The sequence below is a fragment of the Choloepus didactylus genome, chromosome 13, assembly GCF_015220235.1.
Source record: "Choloepus didactylus isolate mChoDid1 chromosome 13, mChoDid1.pri, whole genome shotgun sequence".
Taxonomy (NCBI): domain Eukaryota; kingdom Metazoa; phylum Chordata; class Mammalia; order Pilosa; family Megalonychidae; genus Choloepus; species Choloepus didactylus.
The window spans coordinates 70,870,301-70,896,299 of record NC_051319.1 but is presented as its reverse complement, the minus strand read 5'-3'; the positions used below and the strand labels follow the sequence as shown (position 1 = coordinate 70,896,299).

At 33.3% G+C, this 25,999-nt stretch overlaps 1 protein-coding gene across 1 annotated transcript in view; it reads right to left on the bottom strand.

Moving 5' to 3' along the window:
- ADAMTS19 (ADAM metallopeptidase with thrombospondin type 1 motif 19) overlaps window positions 1–25,999 on the bottom strand; it is a 274,154-nt gene that overhangs the window by 122,374 nt on the left and 125,781 nt on the right. The window contains exon 8 of the mRNA XM_037802030.1: window positions 13,598–13,703. Coding sequence (XP_037657958.1) covers window positions 13,598–13,703 — 106 coding nt within the window. The remainder of the gene's footprint in view (window positions 1–13,597; window positions 13,704–25,999) is intronic.

The following is a 25,999-nucleotide window of genomic DNA, read 5'->3' as shown; positions in this document are numbered from 1 at the left end:
CTGGAGCAAACTCTGGGCTAGCATCTCCAAAGCGTCAGTAAACGTCTGGGTCTCCTGGCTTAGCATATCCCATGGTGGTTTCATCTCTACTATCTGTGTGAGCTCCGTTTAAAGGACTCCAGTAAAAACCTACCCTGAATGGGTGGGGTCAAATCTCCATGGAAACATCCAATCAAGAAGTCACACCCTAATCAAAAAGATTAATAAATCTGCCCCACAAGATTGCATTAAAGAATATGGCTTTGTAGAGGACATACCCATGGTTCAAAAGACAAAATAAATAGTATGCATTTTTGGCCATATCAAAAAATGATTTATGATTTTATAATATGATTTATGTTATTTCCTTTAACATCTAATTTTATCCACTCAACATCTCTATGAAGCAGGCAGTCTATCATATTAGCTACTTAATCAGTGAATAATTATATATGTTTAATGCAGCCTCTTAACTTCTAAAAATATAGATCTCTGCTTAGACTTTTTCTTATTTTTTGACACTATATATTACAAGTATGAATTATTATAAATATGCTCATTAAATTATAAACACTGTATCATACTCTGATTTCAAGGTCACAGCTTTGTGTCCTTAGTATCATTCCAAGAATACAACATATCTTAAAAGGGCAATTTCTATAATTCAGAAAAGAAAATGCTGATCCAACACATACTAAATGGTCACAAAATAGTGTTTGATTAAAGTTAAATGATGACCATATTCAAGCCCTTATGATTATATTTTTAATTAGGTGCACAGATTTTAAAAATATTAAATATGTTTAATTAGGTGCATATTATGAAAACACAGGTGAGCTGTGTGGTTATATCTTTTGCTGTTTTCCTAATGGAGCGTTTGTTATTTGCATATGGATATGTAAGCACTCTTTTTATGTTAAGGAAAACATTACTTCATCATATATGTTGCTGTGCCAGTTTTGGATATATTTATGTCCCCTAAAAGCCATGTTCTTTAATGCAATCTTGTAGGGGCAGAGTTATTAATCTTTTTGATTAGGGTGTGACTTCTTGATTGAACGCTTCCATGGAAATTTGATCCCCTCTATTCAGGGTAGGACTTAATTAGTTTATCGGAGTCCTTTAAAGGGAGCTCACACACACAGCAGCTGAAAGAGACTTTTGGAGAGACGTTTGCTGACGCTTTGAGATGCTTGGAGATGCTTTCCCAGAGTTTGCTCCAGAGAAGCTAAGAGAGGAACCAGACGCTTAGATGCACAGGAGCTGAAGAAGCTCAGAAAGACAAGCCGAGAGACATTTTGGAGAAAGCTATTTTGAAACACACCCAGGAGCAAAGAACCAGCAGATGCCAGCTATGTGCCTTCCCAGCTGACAGAGTTGTTCTGGACACCACTGGCTGTTCTTCAGTGAAGGTGTATCCTCTTGTTGATGCCTTAGTTTGGACACTTTTATGGCCTGAGAACTGTAAATTTGCAACCAAATAACCCCCTTTATAAAAGCCAATCCATTTCTGGTATTTTGTATAATGGCAGCTTGAGCAAACTGGAACAGTTGCAAATACTTTTCACTGATTATGATTTATCTTGTTTATTAAATTATTTCCTTGCAGTAACTGATAGTTAATTTTTAGTAGTTAATTTCATCTGGCTTTTACTTAAATGTTTCTAGATTTCATACTAGAATCAAAGGCAGTTTCTATTTAAATACTAAAGCAGAAAGGAAAACAAAACAAAAATCTCAGTGTATAGAATCATTTTGGCATATTTTGATATAATACGTAAAGGTAAAGAATCACATTACTGTTGAATGATTAATTTCCTCCTCTTGATTGCAGATGCAACCTTCATCATATGCTACCTTTTCACATCTTTTCCTGCTTATATCTGATTTTTTTACTCTCTTCCATTCACTTGTCTGCCTAATCAAACTCCAATTCACACTGCTTTATCTATTATGAAATGAATTAATACCTTCTGATAGAGCTCACACTCCTCCTCTCTACCCATTTTTTTTTCTTTTTTAATGAGAAATTTCCTATGGTGATTATTCCATATGGACTTAAGGGGAAGGAAAGGAAAGAACATTCTATTGGCATCTTTTGGCAGATGACATTATATTTATATATGGACAACTGTCGTTTTAGGGTATTGAGTCTTCCTGTTCAAAATGAGGAAATGTCTTTCCACCTATTTAAACCGTTTTTGTGTGTGGTTATAAATTCTTATTTTATAGGTTTAGTACCTTATTTTTTAGATTTGTTCCTAGATATTTTATCATTTATATTTAAAATTTTATTGTTGCTAATAATATAAATTGATTTTTTTCTTTCTTTATAGTTTGCAAGTGGCTGTTATTTACATATATGAAAGCAAATAATTTTTATTTAATATTGTTTGGTAATTGGCTAATAAGAATTCTCTTGGTTTTAGTAGGGTTTTTTTTAGTAGCTTATCTGGATTTTTCCAAGTATGTAAATAATGTTCATTTTTTTTACTACTTTCCAACTTTCCATTTTTATTTAAAATTATGAAATATTTTCATGACAATAAATATATGTACTATATGTATGTGGTGTATGTTTAAGTCTAATATAAGCCAAACACTCAGGGAAACTACCGCACAAATAAAAAACTTGGAACGAGACCAATTCCATTGAGATCCCTATCGTCCTTCCATGTTAGATTTCCTGCTTCTACCTGTTTTGTATGTGTGTATGTGTGTGTGTGTGTGTGTGTGTGTGCTGTTTTAGAAATCCTTTTCAAACCTGAAGTTATATAGTCCAATATATTTTCTCCTAAAAGTTTTGCCTGTCATATTTCAATCTTTATCTGGAATTGATACTTATACATGGTCTGAAGAATGTGCTCAATTTCATATCTACACATGTGCATAACTAATTTTACCATCACATTTTTTTGGCAGTCATTCTTTATCCACTGTTCTACAATGTTACCTTTGCCATATTTCAGTTTTTCATGTAAGCATGGGTCTGTTTAGGACTCTCTATTTTGTTCTGTTGTTCTAGTTGTCTATAACTGCCAAATTCAACAGTCTTCATCACTAGTTTCAAAAAAGGTAATTTCTTTCAGTGCTAGATCCCCACATTATTTTCTTGTTCATCTTCCTTTGCCTATCTCCCATTTTCATTTGTTCCTTCTTAAAGTGTGTTTTTGCTATTTTTGATTATTTGCTCTTTCATATAAATTTTACTAGTACTTTGCCAAATTCCACTAAAACTCCCTCATGGTATATTTATTGGAATTTCTATGTATCCTTAAATCATATTCAGTAGAATTGAGATGCTTATGATATTACGTATTTTTATCCACAAACATAGTATACTTTGATTGAGATGGGCTAAATTTAATGAATTTTAATAAAGGTGGATATCCTATCTTTTGTTAGATTTATTCCTAAGTACCTGCAAATTGTATTTTCTATTTGTTGTTGCCAGTTGATTTTTGTATATTTTATCTTACATTTGATAATCTCACTAAATATGTTGATTAATTTCATAATTTGCATTTAAATTATATTATATTTTTATGTAGGTAATCATATCACTTGCAAATAAAAATAGCTTTATGTCTTCCATACCAATTTGTACCTCCAGTACATATAGAAGAAGGAATAGAGAAATCTTCATCTTTTTTCTTAATTTTAACGGTGTTTCTAAAATTTCATCAAGAATGATGTTTTGGTAAATACATACAACTACATTTATCAGACGCTTTTTTCTGCATCTACTAAGATAGCAGTTTTTATCTTTAATCTATTAATATAGTGAAGAATTAGATTTTTTATTGTTAAATAACCTTTGTGATCCTGGGATAAAACCAACTTTATCCTCTTGTCTTATCCTTGTTGATTTATATACTGCTGATTTATTTTGAAAAAGTTTCTCTGTTATCTTTGCATCCTTCTCAGATGAGACTGGACTTAATTTGCCTTCTTCATACTTGTACTTTTTGATATTAAATTAATACTAACCTCAACTAATAAATTGGAAGGTGTTTCCATTTACTATTCAATGGAAAAATTACATCAAATTTAGAATTACCTATTCCTTGAGAATAGTGTTTTGTTTATGGGAAAATTCTAAGGTATTTATTCAAATAATTTAAATGTTATAGAACGTTCTTCTATTCATTTTCTCTGAATTTGCCCATTCCTTTTTTTAATAAAAAAGCACTGTGAATTTTCTTAGTATCATTTAAACATTTTCTGTTACCTCCCTATTTCTAATATTATTTAACTGTGCCTTTTTACTTCATCAATCTTAGGTTTGCTAATTTTATTTGCACTTTCATAGATCTAATTTTGACTCTTTCTGTTTCATTAATTTCTACTCTGTGATGGTTAGGTTCATGTGTCAACTTGGCCAGGTGATTGTACCCAGCTGTCTGGTCAAGCAAACAATGGCCTAACAATTGCTGTGAGGACGTTTGTGGCTGGTCAATAAACCAACAGGCTGGTTTATTAAATCATTAGTCAATTCACTGCAGCTGTGACTGATGATTCACCAAAGGGCGTGTCTTCCACAATGAGAGAATGCAATTGGCTGGATTTAATCCAATTACCCAGTTGAAGACTTACAAGTGAGACAGTTAGAGGACCTTCACTTCTTCTTCGGCTGCCCAGTGAAGCATTTCCTGAGGAGTTCATCAAAGTTGCCGATTTGTTTCCTGAGGAATTCATCAGACATCTTCCTTGGAGTTGACAGTTTGCTGACTGCTCTACAGAATTTGGACTCGTGCATACCCACAGTTGCGTGAGTCACTTTTACAAATCTGATAGTCAGAGACACCTCTCATTGATTCTGTTTCCCTAGAGAACCCTAACTAATATATATTTTATATGATTTTTTCCTTTGTCTTTTAGTTTGCTCTATTGCTATTTTTCATCATTTCATTTTTACATGTGTATTTAAAGTTACTCATTTATAGATGTGCTTTACCTGTATGCCACACAACTTGTTAAAAAGTACATTTATTATTGTTTAATTCTGAGACTATTCTAGTTCCCATAATGATTTCTTCTTTCATCTATGGGGTTTCCAAAGTATGCTTTTAAATTTCAAAATGCATTATTTTAGTTTTATTTTGCTATTGGTTGTTTAACTTAATTTTATTGTGATCAGAAAATCTCATCATATATTAATTCCTTGAAATGTGTTTGATATTTCAGAATAACATGGTATATGTTCATTCTTTGTAAATTGTCCTTGAAAAGAGTAGGTATTCCTCATACATCAGCTACAGGATTCTTTCTGATGGCTCAAACTTCGTAATTGTTCAAGCCTTTTCTTTTCATAGAGATCTTTTTGCTCACTTGACCTATCAGTTATGGAGAGCTCTGTTAAAATCTCCTACTATGATTGTGGCTATATCTATTTCTCCTTGTAGTTGTGTTAAGGTTTGATTTTATATTTCGAAACTATGTCATTAGGTTCTGGTTAGTCCTGATATCTCTTTTTTTCTCACCCCATAGAATTAAGCAAACCATTTACCTCCAGATGGCTGGAGGGACACACTGACAGGCATGGGCTCCCACCCCTAGAGTATATTAAGCCTTCAGCTCCTCTATTCAACATCAAGTCCCAATCCCCTGTGACTAAGAAATTCCAGCTTGCTATTTATCTATAGATTCCTTCTATCTCCAGTATGTGGACATTTCTCCTTCTGGCTCTTTGGTTTGACTATTTATAAAAAAAATAGTATCCTCTTTTTGGTCTCTTTAAGTGTTTATATGTGAGCGATTTCAGTATCTCCTTGACTTCTACTTGACCTAAAAATTCTAATGTGAACTTTTAATGTGAAAATAAATGTCAGTTTAGATATAATTAAAAAGATATAATGATTTAGTCCTTTAAGCATAAGATATAATTCATTTCTGTTAGACAACTAGTACATTTGTATATTCAGCCTTTCTGTAGGGCACAAGAGGTTACATATTCCACACTTTTAGAGTTAAAATTTGCTCATTCATTCCATAAGTATATAGTTTGAGTGTGCACTATGTGTCAAGTACTGTTCTAGTTGCTGGGAAGACAATAGTGAGCAAAGGAGAAAAAACTTCATTTGTATATGTAAATACAGTCAGATTTTTAAAGGTTTAAGGAGAAAATTAAAGCCGGTGAAGGGGGATAAGCCAGGACGGTGGTTTTTACGTTTTTAAGAAAGGTGATCAGAAAGGCCTCCCTGCGAAGGTGATATGGGAGCAGAAACCTAAAGGAGGGAGGCAGCCATCTGCGAACATCCCAAGCAGAAGGAAAATCAAGGACAGAGGCCTTGAGGTAGGTGTTTGCCTCATGTGTTTGCATTACAGCAAAGAGGCCATCGTGTCTGGAGCAAAAAAGAAAGAAGAGAAAGGTAGGAGAGGAAGCCCAAGAGGTAAAGGAGGCTAGAACATATGAGGCCTTGAGCTATTGTAAGGACTGAGGATTTTACCAAGAGAGATAGGAAGCTACTGGAAAATTGTGAAGAGAAATTTCATGCAATTTGACTTTTTGTTTTAAAAGATTCTCCCTAGCTCTGAGTTGAAAATAGGCAGTGGGAGGCAAGGGCAGTAAAGGAACATTATTTAAGAGGCTATTGCAGTAATCCAGGTGAGAGATTATGGTGGCTTGACCCATTAGGGTGGGAGCAAGAGAAATGGTGAGAAGTAATCAGATTCTGGATATATTATGAACATAGAGCCAACAGCTGACAGAAGGATTGAATGTAGAATATGAGAAACAGCTCATGGATAATTTCATGCTTTTCAGATGAGCAAAGGAAAGATTGGGGCTTCCATTTACTGTGATGGGGAGACTGCAGGAGGGCCAGTTTTAGGGTGGGGGCTATAATTGCTGTATGTTCATACTGGAAAAAATATGATTCCATGTGGACTTGGGTATATTTCAAAATGCATACTACTTTTTAAAAACTTTGACAACTTTTTAGCAGTCTCATACAATATCAAAAACATTTTAAATAATTTGAATATGCATTCAGCACCTCTTCTAGTAGAGTGTCACTGACATTCTATACATGAAAATACATTACTAACATAGTTACTATATCACAGCATTCATTTACTTAGGACAGATTTTTGGATGCCTAATATGTACCAACCACTATCAAATATAATAAGAATCCCATGATAAGTAGGAACAGACATAGTTCATTACTTCTTGAAACTTGTAGCCTTGTGGGGTATATGTCTAATAGATGAATGTACATTTATAAAGGAGACGGAGGCATTACAGTGTTTAACAGAGACTGGCCTACACAAAATGATCAAAGAAGGTTTCTTTGAGGAAATGGTTATTGCGCTAATACTTGAATTATGAGCAGGAGATAATTAATCAACGATGCTTCCAGGCAGAGAGAGCAGCAAGTGCCAATGCCCTGTGACATGAAGTGGCATGATCCACTAGAAACACTATTAAGAAGTTGACCATGGCCACTATGCTGAGAATTAGAGAGCACAGTGTGAAGTACAGCTAAAGGAGACACTGGGGTCAGATAATCCAGGGCCAACCCAGAAGTAAGGTGATTAGAGTTATGTTAGCTAGATGTACCATTCAGCATTTATGGCATAGCACAGTAATAAAAAACATGAGCTTTGGAGTGGCAAAGACTTGGCTATGAATGTTCACTCAGGCTCACTTATTAGTTGTGTGAGCTTTGGCAATCATCATCTCTAAAATGGAGTTAAAATTATTGCCTTCCTTCTTCAAATCAAAGCCACAGTCTTTGGTCTTGTGCCAAGTTTTTCCTCCAATAAATCTCCAGATATAGCAAGGTAAGAAAAACATTTGCAGGATTCTGTTATTACCAATTGTTTCTAAATTACTTTCCTTATAATTTAAATATTTTACAACACTGAAGAACTGAGGCTAAATTTTAACAACCTTATCCTATATTATAGGGGTTGTACTATTTGGGGCTGGAATTCACAGAGGTCTGAAACATTTGTGGCCATAAAGAAAAAGGATATATATGCATGTTTGTGTACATGAATATAAATAATAAAATAAATATATATGTATATTTGTACAAAAGAACAAATTTTATTATTCCAATGAATTGCATCACAGAATTTATTTCTAAAAATACTCCACAAATATATGAGGAAACAAAAATACAATTTAAGTACAGACCACATTTCAGACTAAAAATATAGAGCTTGCTCTCTAGCATTTCAAAGGTGACTTCCTAGAGCAAAGATGACTTAGAATGACTTAGAGGTTACCACATCTGTGTTATAGGGCAGGGCTGACTCACAGTGTGGTCTGTGCACTGACTGACATTCAGTAATCTGTTTTGTTGCTGATTTGCATTTAGAAAAGAAACTGGTGCCAAAATGTAAATCAACTACATCACTAAACAAATAATTTAGTTAAACTGACTGTTTTCTGTGTTCTGTTTTTGTTTTTGTTTTTGATTCCAAAACTTTTTTGATGAAGGGAACAAAGTGTTATATTCTGGCATAGTTTCTTATTTTGTCACAGATCAGACTTTGAGTAGTAAGATAAATTACCAAGCACTCAATGAAAAAATCACATTTAATAGAGAGAACTTTCCTACATGCATTAAAATAAATTCTAGATGACTTAATAAGTTAACTGGCTGAAAAAAAAAAAAAAGGGAAAGATAAAAGAAAATATAAAACAAGTAGACAAAAATGTATTTCCCTAATTTTAAAATAAGAAAAGATTTCTAATTGCAAAAAAAGCTATAGAATAAATTATATAAGAAAATGATGTGAGACTTGACTGTGGAATAAAATCTACTTCTGGGTCAAAAATATTTAAAAATGAAATTAACTAAAAGAAATAATTGGTAAAATCTTTACAATACTTGTGATCAAAAGAGAATGTCATTAATGTAAAGAAACTTTTTTGAAAATCAATCTTTATTAATAAAGCTTCCATTTTGTCATTTGTAAAATGATGATATTAACACCTAGCTTAAGATTTTTGTGAGATTCAATTAGATATGAGTACACAGTATTTAGCACAATGCCTGACAGACATTATTGTGTTTATTAGCCTTTGGCAAGCTAATATAAAATATGCAATTTCGAGACTTTAAAATACTTTGTAATCAAATCACAATTAATATATTAATGACAAACCATGCCCTGAAGTAAAAGTGAAATTTCTACTTTCACAAATTGTTATCATATAAAATGCAGAGTATAGTTAATGTGTGCAAATATACATATACATTCAACAAACCTAGCCAATTCATGAACTATTTTCTCAGGGCTATTGTTTTTTCTTTTTTCTTTTCTTTTTTTTTTGGTTTTACAGATTTATTTTCAAAGGGCAAAATTCTTAGACTTTTAAAATAGAGATACAAAGAATGACTCTGTCAAAGTCAGCAATGATGGCAAAATGCTCTCTCACTTCCAAACACTAATTGGTGTCATCTGAGTCTTCTCTCAGTGAAGAAAGGTGGTTCGATATTTAATTCATATACGTCTTTCTCGTCTGCAATGTAATCTACAATTTCTTGTGGACGCACTGATTTTTCTGCATCTATATCATGAATTTCAAACCCAAATTCATCCTCCATGGCCATGATAATCTCCACTTGGTCCAAACTGTCTAAGCCCAGGTCTTACATAAAATGGGAATTTACTGAGAGCTTTTCTGAGTCAACCTTACCATAGAGTTTCAAGAGGTAAAGAACACGGCCCTTAGTTCCCCTCTAAGGGCAAAGGGGGCTCATCACTACACTAGCGGCACAACTGTGTAACTACCTGGAACCTACGCGAACACCGAGAATAGCCATGGAGTCACAGGTCCCGGGATCCCTGCTGGGCCCAGGGTGGTGCTGAGCGGCCCGGCCACAGCTAGCATAGGGGCTCGGGGCAGCGGCGGGCAGGCAGGGGGCAGAGGAGGAATGGACACGAGACGCCATGGCTACGCGGACCCAGGGTACACTGATCTCAGGAATTTTGTATTCATTAAAAGTTTCCGGCTTCATCACAGTGAGTTTATGAAGATCTCATTGGTATTTCAAGACTATACATTGATTCAGCAACATCAATAAATAGATGCCCTTGTCAGAATTTTTGGTTACAAGAAAAATAATCAGTCTCCCGAGCTATTTTTCAGAATGGAAAATAATTTTGAAAAAGGAAGTATAAACTGTTGACATAAATCATGTATTTCCTCTTTCTTCCTGTGGATTTGAACTTTCATGTTTTATATAATTGCAAGTTTGGTATTTTTAACAGCTAATTTCCCAAAGGAAATATTCCATACATGCTTGCTGACATTAAGAGTCCCTAGCAAGCCATTAAAAAAACGGATTTTTTTTTCCTCTTGTATTCCTCATATTTTCACCACCAACAGTTATTTTTTTTTCTTATTGGTGGCCTGGTATTGATTTTTCTTGCTGCATGTGGAATTGCTCTGAGAATTTCTAGAATTCAAATTCAAGTCAACAAACTTGAATGCGCTCATCCCAAATCAGTTTAGAAACATTTCGTGTGTGATTATAAAGATGTTATTTCATTGACAAGTTTAAAAGGAATTATTCTCCTGTGCTTATACAGGATTATGTGGTTCATTTTCTGCCTACATTAGGAAATATATTTGAAAAAGTTAGTTTGTTATTAGTTTCTAGAAGACTGTTTCCCTATATAATTTAACAAGAAGAAGGGCGGGGTGGGTAGAGGAGAAGGAGCAGGAGGAGAAGAAAAAGAAAGAACTCAAAAAAGAAGAAGAAAAACATATAAGAATTGAAGGGTTTCACTTAAGTAGCTGACTCTTAATCATACTTCTAAGTAAAAAGGTTCTATTGAGTTTTTGTGCTACATGGGATCTACAGAGAAAATGATCTCTAATCTCTATGAAAACTTTCCCTGTTTGAAAAGCAATTAAGTATATGAACACATTTCTGAATTTATTCTCCTTACACTTCTTTCATTGAACCCTATCTCTTAAACTGGTAGATATGAGATACACTGATTAATTTCCTCATATTTATTTCTCTAGCATCAAGGAAACAACTATCCTCTACATTTGAGCTAAATCTTGTTTACTGGTAGGGAGAAATTTTAGTAATTAAGTAGTTCAATAGTTATCGTATGTATTAGTCCTGATCCACCAAGCATTATACATATATTTGGTACATCTTTATTGATGTAGCGTATAGCTCTATAAAAGTCTAATAAAATAATATTTTAGTACTATTTTAGCCATTTAAACCTGAGTTCCTAGTTATAAATCAATGTTTCTACTATATAAAGCTGAAGTAGCCTCTCCTTCAATTTCCTTATTTAGTTTTTTGTTTACATAGTTTTAAGTTACTAACCAAAACTCTGGATGTTCATAAACTAACTTTTATTATTGGTTACATTAATAAGGGTTTTTTTTTTTTCTACATTTTAGAATATGACAAGGATTGAGGAATTAATTTTATACATCTGTTTTTAGAAAACAAACATACTTTTTAAAAGTAAACCTTCTATTCAGGAAACTTGAAAAAAAATTTCATGCCTATTTCCTGAAAAATTACTCAAATTGCTTGTATATCAAGCCTTTATTGCCCAGTTAAAGAGTGAAAGTTATAATTTTTCAGAAAATTGCGTTTATTTTACAGGAATTTGTTTACGATTATTTTGCCCTTATCTTAAAAAAGAAAGAGTTCTGCTGGCCTCTAAACATTATTCTCAGCACTTTTAAAGGATAACTCTGGTTTTTGTATGACTAAAGTGAAAATATCATTATATTACTGAATTAAAATTAAGACTTTAAATCCTATCATATTTGGACTACAATATTGAATGAGGTTATTGCATTGCATACTTTCCCTAAAGGATGATGAATTTAAAACGTATCTGTCTTTTTTTTTTTGAAGTGACAAACATATTCTAGAGCAGTCAACTGAAGACTGAAAATCTGTATGGGAGAAAATGAGTGTATATCTACATGTTTAAAAACAGCAATCAGAAATCAATCACTGTTGTTAATATCCTGTTTCTTGGAGTGGGTTATGAGTATGTGGGTAGGTCCAATTTTTGATAACTCATGAATTGTAGAAGTATGATTTGATCACTTTGCTATACTTATGTTTAGTTAAATAGAAAGTTTTTTGTTATGTCTTTTGTTAAATCCACCACTTTTATGTTCTATATAATTGGTTCTTCTAAGCATTCTTTTGCCAACCAAATCCCACTGCCAATTCAACTTTACTCAATTGCCTACAGAGTCTGGGCATATAATGAAATGAAGTAAGCTGGGTGTGCAGTGCTAGAGAGTGAGTGCTATGGCCCGTGATGAACTAGGGAGCACGGGCCCTGTACACAGCACACTGGCACTCCTCAACTCCAGGGAATGGATACCATATGGGACTGTGGTCCCATGTTGCCAGGTCTGGAAATCAGAATTTGTATGTCAAATTTATACTTTATAGTGTCGGTAACTAATTCAATTTTTTCAGAACTGCAGGCCAAACTAAATATATCTTTGACCACAGTGGCCTTCAATAAGAATCACCTCCCTGAGTAGGAGCCCAATAAACCTGAGTCCAATTAAAATACTTTTCATGTGACTATTCATACAGCTAGCAAATAGGGAAGCCTAGAGTCAAAACTAAGTCTGATTCCACAACTCATATCATTTCTACTATAATACACTGCCTGAAAATATGTATATAGTACTTATGTATTTTGAATCTGAAACAAGGCATTGTCCCCATTTTACAGATGAAGTAATGAAGGCTCAAAACTATCAGACAATTTAATATAGAAATTTAGAACAGCATGTCCTGAGTTTGATTGCTTGAGTTCAAATCTTTTCCTTTTTTTAATTTTGGGAAGATAAATCAACTTCTCTAAAATTCAGTTTTCTCTCCTGTAAATTGGGTACATTAAAGAGTATTAACTCTCAAAATTGTTGCGAGGATATATATTGCATTTAGAACCAGGCCTGGCACATAGTAATCCCTATTTAAGCAGTGTTATTAATTATTATATATTAATATTTAAAATATGTTATTATTAATATTATCTCTAAAATGGGAATAATAATAGTAACTACCTGCCCACACCTTTTGAGTATAAAATAATCTAGGTAAAGGCCTTGGATCTGTGCCCAATACATAGTTAATGTTCACCCCATATTAATTATGTGTCCAGCTAGTTCTTTCAAGTACAGGACTCCTAACCATAACTAAATTAACTCCTAAACAGGTTAATTCCTTTACTGTGACTGGTAATAACAAGCATATGCTCTACTATAGGCTAGAACTATTTTCACTTGTACCAAATGTTTTCCTAGGATGGCTGTTTGAAAAACATATAGCTTTGTAATCTCATAATTAATGCAACATTTATATCATTTAGAATTGCTTAGTGAAATCAATCCTGTGCCATGTAACAACTATTGAAAATGATTTTAATAATGTAGTAGGATTTTATTCAGAGTATCAGGAATGGTTACCACATTCAGGAAACTCTCTTTAAATTTAGATGGTCTCCTCTTTTCCACTTCTTGTTTCCCTAATTTTTCAAAAACTCGAAGCCCAAAGAAAAAGCCCTAAGATATAGATGTAGCAAGATAACTCAAATTACAAACTTATATGCTAATATGCTAGCATAGACACAATTTACTTACTTGTGACCCATCTCATGAGCTATTGTAAATGCAAGATTCAGTCCGTTGTCTTCAGCAATTATACATTTTCTCTTTTCACTACACATTCCACTCAAGTAAGCAATCCCTAAAAAACACAAACATTAATTACCGTATGTTTCAATTAAAAATGTAAATGTTTATGATAGGAATTATTAGCAAAAACAAAAAATGATAGTTGTTACCACTCAAATATGCCAATATTAAACAATGTTATCTAGTCCTTATACATAGAATTGGGAGGGGGGATTCATATGTATGAGACAATCAATTAATTTTTTTCATTACGCATAGTTCTACAGGTTTTATTGCTATGTCAAAATCAGAACTTCACAAGACTGTATAAGTACATCATAATATCCTGAACCCCCTTTCTAAAACTGCCTTTATATGAAAATAAACCATATGCTCTAAACTCTACCAAACTCAATAGAAGGAATATCCATTTATGAATGCTTAAAATAAAGTTCTATCAAGCATAGCAAGTTTGTTCTTTATCCTATACATAAAAACCCATTTGACATTATATTTATAGGTCAAAGCTTGAGAAATAGTTTATATTTTCCAGTTTATTTGCATTTTCTCTTGTTAAACACTGATACTAATGTAGCCTTTATAATTTAAAATTATATATATACATTTTAATTATTTTAATAACAAATATACAACCTAAAATTTCCCCCTTTAACTACATTCAGATATATAATTCAGCGGTGTTAATTACATTCACAGTGTTTGGCAGCTGTTGTCATCACCGATTACCATAACTTTTCCATCCCCCAACAGAAATTCTGTACCAATCAAAATTTTTTTAATTAAATTCAATTTTATTGACATATATTCACATGCCATATAATCATCCATGGTGTACAATCAACTGTTTACAGTACCATCGTATAGTTATGCATTCATCACCCCAATCTATTTTTGAACACTTTCCTTACACCAGAAAGAATCAGAATAAGAATAAAAAATAAAAATTAAAAAGAACACTCAAATCATCTCCCCCATCCCACCCTATTTTTCATTTAGATTTTAGTCCCCATTTTTCTACTCATCCATCCATACACTGGATAAAGGGAATGTGATCCACAAGGTTTTCACAATCACACTGTCACCCATTGTAAGCTACATTGTTATACCATCGTCTTCAAGAGTCAAGGCTACTGGGTTGGAATTTGATAGCTTCAGGCATTTACTTCTAGCTATTCCAATACATTAAAACCTAAAAAGTGTTATCTATATAGTGCATAAGAATGTCCACCAGAGTGACCTCTTAACTCTATTTGAAATCTCTCAGCCACTTAAACTTTATTTCATTTCATTTGGCATCCCCTTTTTGGTCAAGAAGATGTTCTCAATCCCATGATGTCAGGTCCAGATTCATCTCCGGGAGTCATATCCTGTATTGCCAGGGAGGTTGACTCCCCTGGGAGTCAGGTCCCATGTAGCGGGGAGGGAAGTGAGTTCACATGCTGAGCTGGCTTAGCTAGAGAGAGAGGGCCACATCTGAGCAACAAAGAGGTACTCAGGGGGAGACTCTAAGGCACAATTATATGCAAAGTTAGCCTCTCCTTTGAGTAAGGAGCATCATAAGGGCAAGTCCTGTGATAGAGGGCTCAGCACATCAAACCACCAGTCCTCAATGTTTATGAGAATATCAGCAACAATCCAGGGAGGAAGTCCAACACTTCTGCATTTTCCCCCAGCTCATTTTCCCCCAGCTCCTCAGGGGGACCCTGCATATATATTTTTATTCTCTGCCCAAATTACTTTGGGATATGTCGCTATTTCACTCTAACCTATACAAACCTACCATATCTAACTTCCTATTCAAAGTTCCATGCAATTGTGGTGTTTGAACAAACTGACTGTAGAAGTTATATTGTTTAGAAAATATAGATCATGCACCAGATTAACATCTCTTCCCTTGGTCTCACGTGGAAGTTGAAGTTTTAACACACAGTCAGTTTCAACCTTTACCCTTTGGCCTGATTTGCCCTAGTCTTAATCAGATCTGCTTCGATCATATCTCTAATTGAAGTTTGGGATCTTTTTCAGCTTTTTTTTTTTTTGAACAGTTGCTGTATGCAGTAATACTGACATTCATATCTGCCAAGCTCTAGCTCTGAGTTTCAGGTGTCACACAGATACCCAATGTTCCAGAGACCAATCGGGTTATACATGAAAGGATCAGCATCTCAGAGTTTGGAGATAGCCATTACAATTCAGGAATAGATTTGACTAATGTAAGAGCTCACAATCTAGGGACCATTACAATAATCATTCCCCTGATAGGCTGTGCTCTAAGATTCAATTCTGAGTTTACACATTGTAGTTAGTCCATATTGGTGAGGTGTTATAGTGTTTGCCTTTGTTTCTGGTGTACTGCACTCAAAATGCTGTCTACAGGATCCATTCACCTCACTGCATGTCTAACAGCTTCACTTCTTCTTGTAGTTGCTCAATATTCCATTGTATGTATAACACCGCAGTTCACCATTCTGTTCCTTAGTCAATGTACCCTTAGGCCACCGCCACCCTTTGCAAATCATGAATACTGCCTCCATAAACACCAGTGTGCAAATGTCCATTCATGTGTCTGCTCTCAGATCTTCCAAGTACCTACCCATAATGAGGTTGCAGGACCTTATGGCCCCCACATACTTAGCTTCTTGTGGAACCACCACACTGACCTCCAGAAAGGCTACACCTTTCTGCCTCCTCATCAATGTACCAATTAAATTTTAACTCCCCCTTTCTTAGCCCTCCCCATCTCCTGGTAACCTATATTCCCATTTCTGACTCTACAAATTTGCTTATTCTAATTGTTTCATATCAGTGAGATCATATAATATTTATTCTTTTGTGTCTGGCTTATTTCACTCAACACGAGGTCCTCAAATTTCATCCATGTTGTCGCGTGCATCAAAACCTTGGTCCTTTTCATGGCCACATAATATCCATTACATGAATATACCACATTTTGCTTATCCATTCATCAACTGAAGGATGCTTGGGCTGCTTCCATGTTTCGGCAATTGTGAATAATGCTGTCATGAACACTGGAATGCAAATACCCATTTGAGTCCCTGCTTTCAATTCTTTTGGGTCTATACTGAGAACTGGGATTGCTGGGTCATATGTCAACCAACCAACTTTTAATATTCTTTTCAATTTTGTATTTCAGATGAAATTATTTTATAAATTATCTAATTCTCAAAAGGTATACTGTAAGAATACATTTTACAAATACAACTTTTCATGGTCATGTAAGGTTAATGAATAATCGTAACTTAGAAAATACAAATAAAAATACAATGTTATACATATTTTTCAATTCTTATGAAGAACGTAATTTCAAGAAATACTCATAAAAATATGCTATCTATAGGACATTCTTGAACTTATGTTTACATTTTGAGTTAATAAAACTTTTTAATTTTATTTTATTAAATGCCATTTAAATAATATGACTTATGAACTATTTTTGATATTCAAAAAATTGAAAACATTTTCTTTGAAAGTTTCTTGGCTAATAAGATGTTATGTTTTATCTGGCTGCAGAGTATGACACTGAAATATCATTTAAGATAAAGACTTGAGCAAAATATTTGGTTTAAATTATCAGTAAAGCAGGTAATATCAGAAATCATTGCTATTTTTAGTCAATCTGTAATTGTGCCCCCCACTGTTGTTCTTAATATTTTGTCTTTTCTTTCTTTTTGTTATTATTTACCCATCATGCTAGAGATATTTCATTAGCCTTTTCAAAGAATCATCTTTGAATTGTTAATTTATTTTAATCATTTTGAAATTTCTTTCTTTCCTTTACTTTCTTTGAACTTATTGTTCTTTTTCTAGCTTCTTGAGTCAAAGACTTATTTTTTATATCTAAGGTTTCTTTCACCATCACTCAGTTCTGAACATTTTGTAGTCGCCTTTGTGATTCCTCTTTTTTATCTAGGGGAATATTTTCATGTTTTCAAACACATACTGTTGTTGTTTTACTCTTTGTTTATGGATTTCAAATTTAATTGCCTTACTGTCAGAGCATTATCTATATGGCAATGATTCTTTCAAATATTTGAGGCTCTCTTTGTTGCCTAGTATGTATTCAATTTCTACAAAAGTCTGAGGTGTAACCTCTCTGTGAGGCTTAGGCCTCACTCACCAGTCAACTCCTTATGTTTCTGTTCTGTTTTGCACACCACAATGTGAACTTATAGCACTAGTGTTAACTGAAAGTCTTAAATTGAAGGAGAAGTGATATGATTTGGGGGATTGCACAGACTTTTCTAGATGAAGAGAATGCTAAGTTCTGAAGCATAAAAACATGAAATGGCACAACATTAAAAGAACTACAAGCAGCACTCACTTTATAGTTGGTATTAAGGGATTTATTAATATGCAGGGCTCTGGTGGCCAAAACCCAAGAGGTTTCAATGAAACTCTGGGGCAGAAACCATATTGCTTTTGATTGAGAAGTGAATGGGACGTAACACAGTGGAGATATGCCTGAAGAAAAGCGGCTGCAAAGAGGAGAGGAATGAATGATAGATAATAGTTTTGTCACTAGTGTAGTCTTTAAACTATCAGAGATGAATAAATGATATACTTACTGAAAGGAGTGTTAAAAAGGGAAATTTTGAAGATAAGAGAGATTTGAGAGCCAGCTAACTAAACAATATTTTTGATGTGGCAGAAAATATTAGTTGTCGACATAAACCAGGACCACCTCCCATGGAGAAGGGGAAGAAGGGAAAGGAGTACAATTAGGGATTTATTGTAGGTCTGGAGCTTTTTTCTTATTTCCTTATATGTCTAAGTGAAAAAAGGAGACATCATCTGATGCATGGGTCAAAGATGGATGGGAGTTGGATAGTAGTTTTAGGAAAAGAAACAAAAGCTTGGAATAAAACCTGAAGGTTAAGGAAACAAAAGCTTGGAATAAAACCTGAGAGTTAATTAAGTACGAGAGGAGTGTGTGAATTAATCACAAAACATGTCAGTCCACCTGAGAACAGAGAGCATGAGTCTGGAGTTGCACTAATAAACCTAACTTGGTGGCTGAAACAGAAAAGCACAAAATTTGGATTCACCCTGCGTTGAGGTTTTCTAGACCGGATGCGAAGAAGGACTAAGGGATTTAAGAGTTGGCAGGAAAGTTGAGAACGAAAAAAAGGGTAAAGCACATAGGGCTCTATGGTAAATGATCAGAAAGACTGATCATTTGAAAAGTAGAATACAGTGGTCAAGAAAATGGAGTCATCAATGAAGAAAGAGAGCAGACACTGCAGGGAAAACTAAGTACTCGAGATTGTGGTCAGAGAGCAGGGTTTTGGAATTTAAGACTTCAGAGGATAAGTTCTATGACATGATTAGGTGTTGCCAAGGGAATATAGTAGGGTAGAGGTAGAGGTCATCAAGACTGAGGTCAAAGGATCAACAAGTAGTGTTGTGTGGACTGATCAAAAGAAAATGAAACTGCAAATGATCTCACTGATTGAAAAAGGTGATCGAAGACCATAGGAAATGTGGGCAAGGAACCCAAGAGAATAAATGATCACAGCGGCAGTGAGAGATACAATGGTGAAACTTAAGAGCCTGTGCATCAAATAAGTGGCTAGAAGAGTTTCTTATTTAGAAGCAGCACTGGGGAGCAAAAGGAACATGACAAATGTATAACTTTTCTGTCTTTCTTTCTCCAACCCTGTGTGGGGGAAAAGAAAGAATGAACAGTGGCCCATTAGAGGCCCTAGATTCCTCACCAGTCTATGGAAAATCAATTAGTAGTCCTTAAAAAAACAAGGTGATAAGGATTATAGTTTATCATATAGTGATATTTTATAATATAAAATATACATCTATATATAATGTATGCAAATTAATATAAAATAAAACAAAAATATAGAATACGTATTTACATAGTAGTATGATTTCAAATATGTATTTAAAAAATCCATGCCACCACATATCCACAGGGAAAAAATAGATTAAATACGTGGGCAAATCAGTTAATAGCAATTGTATCATGTGGTAAGATTATGGGTGAGTTTTCTTCCTCTTTTCTCTTTTCCAAATTCATATATGTTCAAATAGTTTTATAATGGGAATATTTAAAGGTTTGTACATATGATATTTATGACTATGAATTCTGAATGGTAATTAATAGAATGCCTTCTAGGCCCAAGTATTGTTTAATAATCAAAGATGACCCTCTACTCCTATTCCTCTGTTCCTTAAGTGTAAAGTAGAATCTTCTACTAAACTCAGATAAATTTGAAATTCATCGTTCTTAATTTTGGCACACCAAGGAGTTTTTCTTTGACTTGAAAGTTATGGAGAGTAATTGTAAACATGACTAATTTAAATGACTTATATTATTCTGATTGAAGGGCCATGCTTTTCAGTTACTTTCAAGAACCCACATGTTTCTTATTATAATAAGGGCTAGAGGTTAGAAGGGGAAAGGATTTAACACAGCTGTTATTTAAAAATAGCTGTAATACAGACCCTTTGCAAAGTACTCTTTAATACAATGAATTCCGGCAATAGGAGGCAAACAAAAACAACCTCCTAATTTCTCACCTGAAAATAGATCAAATTGTACACCAGGAGTCAACAGAATCTCTCATCTGAAAACAAAACACATTAAACTAAAATAACTTAAGATAATTGTAGATCTCTAAAGCCCTACAGCACTCATTTTATAATTATGGACTAATTTGGAAGTCAGAAGTTTTGATGTGATTAGATGGATGTACCCTAACAAAAGTAAGTCAGCTTTAGAACTATTGCCCTTAACCACTAGCTAGACTACCTTAGTTCAAAATCCTGGCTCTTCCACTTACTAGTGGTAGAGCCTGAGTAAGCTACCCTGTAAGTGCTTCAGTTTCCTTACGTGTAAAATGAGGATAACTTTAAAATCTAGCTACCCTATAAGTGCTTCAATTTCCTTATGTGTAAAATGAGGATAACTTTAAAACTAGCTACCCTGAAAGTGCTTCAATTTCCTTACATGTAAAATGAGGATAAATTTAAAACCTAGCTACCCTGTGCTTCAATTTCCTCATATGTAAAATGAGGATAACTTTAAAACCTATCTCTTAAGATTGTTGTGAAGAGTAAATGAGATAAGTATAGTCTGACACATAGTAAATGCTCAAAAAAAAAAAAGCAACCTTTATCATTATTAGTGATGGAATAATTATTCTCTTTACCAATTCAATAAAATTTTAAAAATTGATGTTTTGGCTAACTCCTAACTTTAATAGACTAATTTCACTTTCTAGCTCATCAATCTACAGTTACTTTAGCAACTACATATATTCAAGTATTATATACAATAGAAAGTGATTTACATAACAGAAAAACAGTAATTTTTCCATTATTAAATCCTTAAGGGGAGTGCTATACTTTCTTATTTTTAAAGGTTTAATTAAGACATAATTCCTACTATTACTTAAGGCCCAATGTGACAAGTAATGTAATATGTTTCAAGCACTGAAGGTAGACAGATGAGTAGATACTGAGTGTGTCTTCAGGAAGGTGAGTCACACAAATAAATATTTTAAGATATAATCATTCAGAGATAAAGATATGCAAAGACTATTATGGAAGTATGGAAAATAAATGTAAAGGAAAAATCAAAGCAAGAAAGCCTTCAAAAAAGGCAACAACTTGACGATATTACTGATTGGGCAGCAGTTAGCCAGGAGAGGCAATGAAAGTTAGAGAGAAATTACTAAACAGAAGAGGACTGAGGAAGGAAAAGGGTAAGGAGATTCTTAGGAGTTGATGTTTCTGATACAGATGGTGGTTTTAGGTTCTTTAAATGTGCAAGCCATATATGACATCTCTTCATCAAAACTGCTTTTAGCCCATCCTTAATAAGGGGTATGTTAAAGGAATTGCATGGATGAAAATCTCTGATAAAAAGAGCAATTCAATGCAAGACCTTAAATAAAAATATATTTTATGAAAATTAAAACATATTACATCCACTACTTAGAAAAAAATTAAGAATGATATAATGATGATAAGGGATGCATACTAGTTAGTAGACAGCTGATATCCACACACAAATCTGGAAGCCTGGAATTGCTACTGTTAATTACCTTCAAACATATTTCAAAAATGCCTAGAAACATTGCCAGTGCAGAAAACAGCCAGAAAGCTTGGCTCTATAAAAAAGCAAAAAGTTCTGTGTATTCTATAAAAGACTCCGCTAGAAAGTCAAACCCCATGACATCATGACACATTCCTATGAAGTCACAGGAATACTTAGACACAAATGTAGCATAAAAATCGATCATATGCTGGGGAAATCCCTTGTCAGTTCAGTAAAAGCAAATGAAATATCATAATGGGGAGACATTTTCTCATCTCAGCAAGCATGAAATCTGCATAGGGAAAAGAACATTCCACTGAAGATGAACTCAGAAATGAAAATTTAAGGGAAGAAATTGTCCTTTGTGATGAGGCGGCACAGATATAAAGGCATTTTTAACATAAAAATAGAGAGCTTATAATTGCTATTCATTGAGCCAGCACAACCCACTAGCATCATTTTGTAAATTAGAGAAAGAAACCCCTTCTTCATGACATTTTTACATATCAAAATACTGGTGTCTTAAACTGTAGAATAAGGACTTCTAGTTATGTGTAATGTAAAATTGTTGAAATAAATATACAAGATTTATAATGTCTACAATTTAGATGGCTTCCATTACAACAATTCTTGACCTTAAAAAGACCTTCACTGAAGAAACTCATGAAAGAGCACATCAATAAAAAGAAAGTAGAACACAGAAACAACAGGTGGACACAAAAAATCCTGTATGAAAATCCTTATAAACTTTCAGTATAAAACAAGTGATGGTAATAATAATGAATAATTTTTGAGGTGTTTGAGAATATATAAAATAATGGAACTAAAATAGTGGGTGCAATATCATGACATTAGATAAAAGATGAACAGATTCAAATAAACTATTGTTGAGAATGGGGATAGAGACGGTAACTAATTTTAGACTGTGTTAATTTAGGAATGTGTATTTTAATGTAACCACTAAAAGAATAAAAGTATAATTAATAGTTCTCATAATAAAGGGGCAAAACAGAATTTTAAAAACCTGATCATTGCAATAAGCGTAAAAAAAGAACAAAAGAATCTGATTAAATTAAAAAAGAAAATAAATTGAAATATATTAGTAGTCAAATAAAGGAAAGTAGATTAAACTTACTTAGAAAAAAATCTTGGATTGGATTTTAAACAATTCATCTATTTCTGCCTTAAAAGGACACCCATAAAATATAATAATAAATAAATAAATGCAACAAAAAAGAATCACTAAATAAAAGTAAACCCCAAAACATCTTGGTGTCACAATATTAATATTTAAAAATATATTTTAAGGAAAAACTTCATTATAGATAAAGAGGATCATTACATAATTACCAGAAGCAGTTTCCAATACATGTTTCTAACAATTGACCTTAAAACTACTGATTAAGTTAAAGTAGACTATTATAAAATAATACTGAGGTATCATCACACCTCTTTCAATATTGATAGAACCAAATAAATAAAAATAAATGAGGATAAAGGATACAGAGGATCTAAACACTCCACATAAGAGGTTTCATAAGTTTGATCTAATACATACACACAGACACACACTCTATACCTAACAATTAGATGACACAAAGCATTCTCAAACATAATTCAAACTTTTTCAAAAGTTGCCCATGCCACTACACAACACCCAGCACTTATCCAAAGATTAATATCATTACAAAACACTCTATAAGCACAGTGCAATAAAATTAGAAATAAAAAGACTGTCACTTTTCCCATCCTTCCCTCCCTTCTCCTTCCTAAGAAATTGATATTTTAAAAACAACTTCTGAATAACTTACTGTTCAAAGAAGATAAATCATAGTGGAAAAATACACAAATTTAGAAGTAAATGCAATGGCTCATCACATAAAAAGGCTAGTGGGATACAGAGTAGAGTAGTTTATTACAGTACAATATTCCTGCTAAGAACTATTAAAGCTGGATAAAATAGAAAAGAAGAGCACAGCAGAATTACTACAAGGGCTTGCCAGTCTCATAATGGAAAGGCACCCAAGTCTGTACTTGAGAATCACTGGGAAATCATAGATAGTTAAACTCAAAGCGTAAATCAGCCTTGACGTGGAACGGTCCCCAATTGATTAAAATCATGAGTTCCCCATACGTTCTGTCTAAAGAAGAATTAAAGCCTTTCTGCCATATGATAACATCATCTGGAACCTCTGCGGTTGTTTATACACATGTTGACCATTGAATCAAAAACTACTAGGCATGCTAAAGGAAGGGCTAGATGACCAAAAAACCAAAGAAAAATGTCACCAAGAAATGACAAAATATTTCAGTTAGCAGACAAGGATTTTAAAACAACTGAAATTTACATGTTAAAGAAAATAGAGGAAAAGATGGAAAAACTTGATGAAAAGATGGAGAAATAATCAGAGAATTGGGATCTATATAAAAAGAATGAAATAGACATTGTGACCTGAAAAACACATTGTTTTAGGTTAAGAACCCAATGGGTTACTTACCTGCAGAATGACACAATAGGATGAAAGAATAGATTATGGGGCAGATTAGTCCATTGAAAGTACTGAAATTCAAGCAAAAGAAAGGAAAAAGAATGACAAAAAAATAAAAAATAAAAAAAGAGTAGAGCACAGGATACATGCAAGAGACAATCAGATCTTACATATTTGTAATTTGAAATAAGAAGAGACTGATAACTATGCATGAAATTTGAGTTAATAGTTGAATGTTTATTAAAAAAAAAAAAAGTAAGACATCAAAACACAGACTAAAAATGCTTAAGAAACCACAAGCAGGATAAAAAAAATCAAAAACAAAGTCACCTCTCAAAACCACTTACCAAAAGAAAAGGAGACAATTTTAAAAGCACCCAGAGAAAAAAAGAAACATTACTTCAAAGAAGCAAAAGTAAGACTTGACAGCCGACTTTGTAACATAAAGAATAAAAACTGGATGTTAGTGGAATGGCACATTGAAAGTTTGATAGGAAAAAAATCCACCCAACCTCTAATTCCACATTAAGTGAAACTACATTTTAAAGGTAAAGGTACAAAAATGATGTTTCCATACAAACAAAAACAGAAAGCCTACACTATAAGAAACGTTAAAGAAATTTCTTCAGGCAGAAGGAAAAATCATTCTAAACTGAAAAATAAAAATGCAGGAGAGGACAAAGAACACCACAAGGAATAAATATGGGTAACTATAAACAAATATTGAATATACAAAACAATACTTTTACTGTCTTCCAAAGTCTAAAATATAGAGAACTAAAATGCCTCAACAATATATATTGGGGGGACAAATGGATTCAAGTATTCAAAAGTTATGAGTGGTAAAATGATGGATGCTATGATCGCAAAAAGAATAGTAAAGCAATATATAACTAACAATTCTGTACAGTTAAAATGGCTTACCTGTACAAAAGACAAGAAAGAACAAAAGAAGGAACATGAAAGAAAGTCAAGGAGAAAACAAATAGCAAGCATTTCATGTCAATGATTTCATAAAACACAAAGGACTAACTATTCTAAATCAAAGACTAAGTTTGTCAGGCTGATAAAAAACAAACTCCAACTCTATTTTGCTTACAAGAGACACACTTTAGATATAAAGACATAGATAAGCTAAAAGTAAAAGAATAATAAAGAAAAATATTCAAACATTAACTAAAATAGAGCTGGGATGACTACAAATATTTCAAATGTATCAGACAAATGGAATTAAGGCAGAAGGATGAGATAGATAAAGGGGGAAAATTTTCAATGATATAAGGGTCTCTCCAACAAGAAGATATCACAATTCTATATCTGTATTTACTCAATAACAAAGCCTCATTATATAAAAGGCAAAAATGGACAAAATTCAGAGAACAAATAGACAAATCAATCATAGTGGGAGACTTCAACATGCCTCTGTTAATACCTGACAGAACAAGAGGAAAGAAAAACTCACTAAGGATACAAAAGACTAAACAAATTAGCAAGACTGCTTTAATTGACATAATAGAACACTGCACCCAACAGAATTCACATTCTTTTTAAGTGTACACGGTACATTTATAAAAATTGACCCTACGCCAAGTGGTGTAAAAAGCCTCAACAAATTTCATAAGTATATTCCCCAAGTATGTTCACTGACCAAAACGGAAATAAGCTAGAAATCAGGAACTAAAAATATAACTAGAAAAACCCAAACAGCCTAGAAATGAGACAGATTACTGTTAAATAGTCCACAGAACAAAGAAGAAATTATAATGGAAGTTAGCAATAATT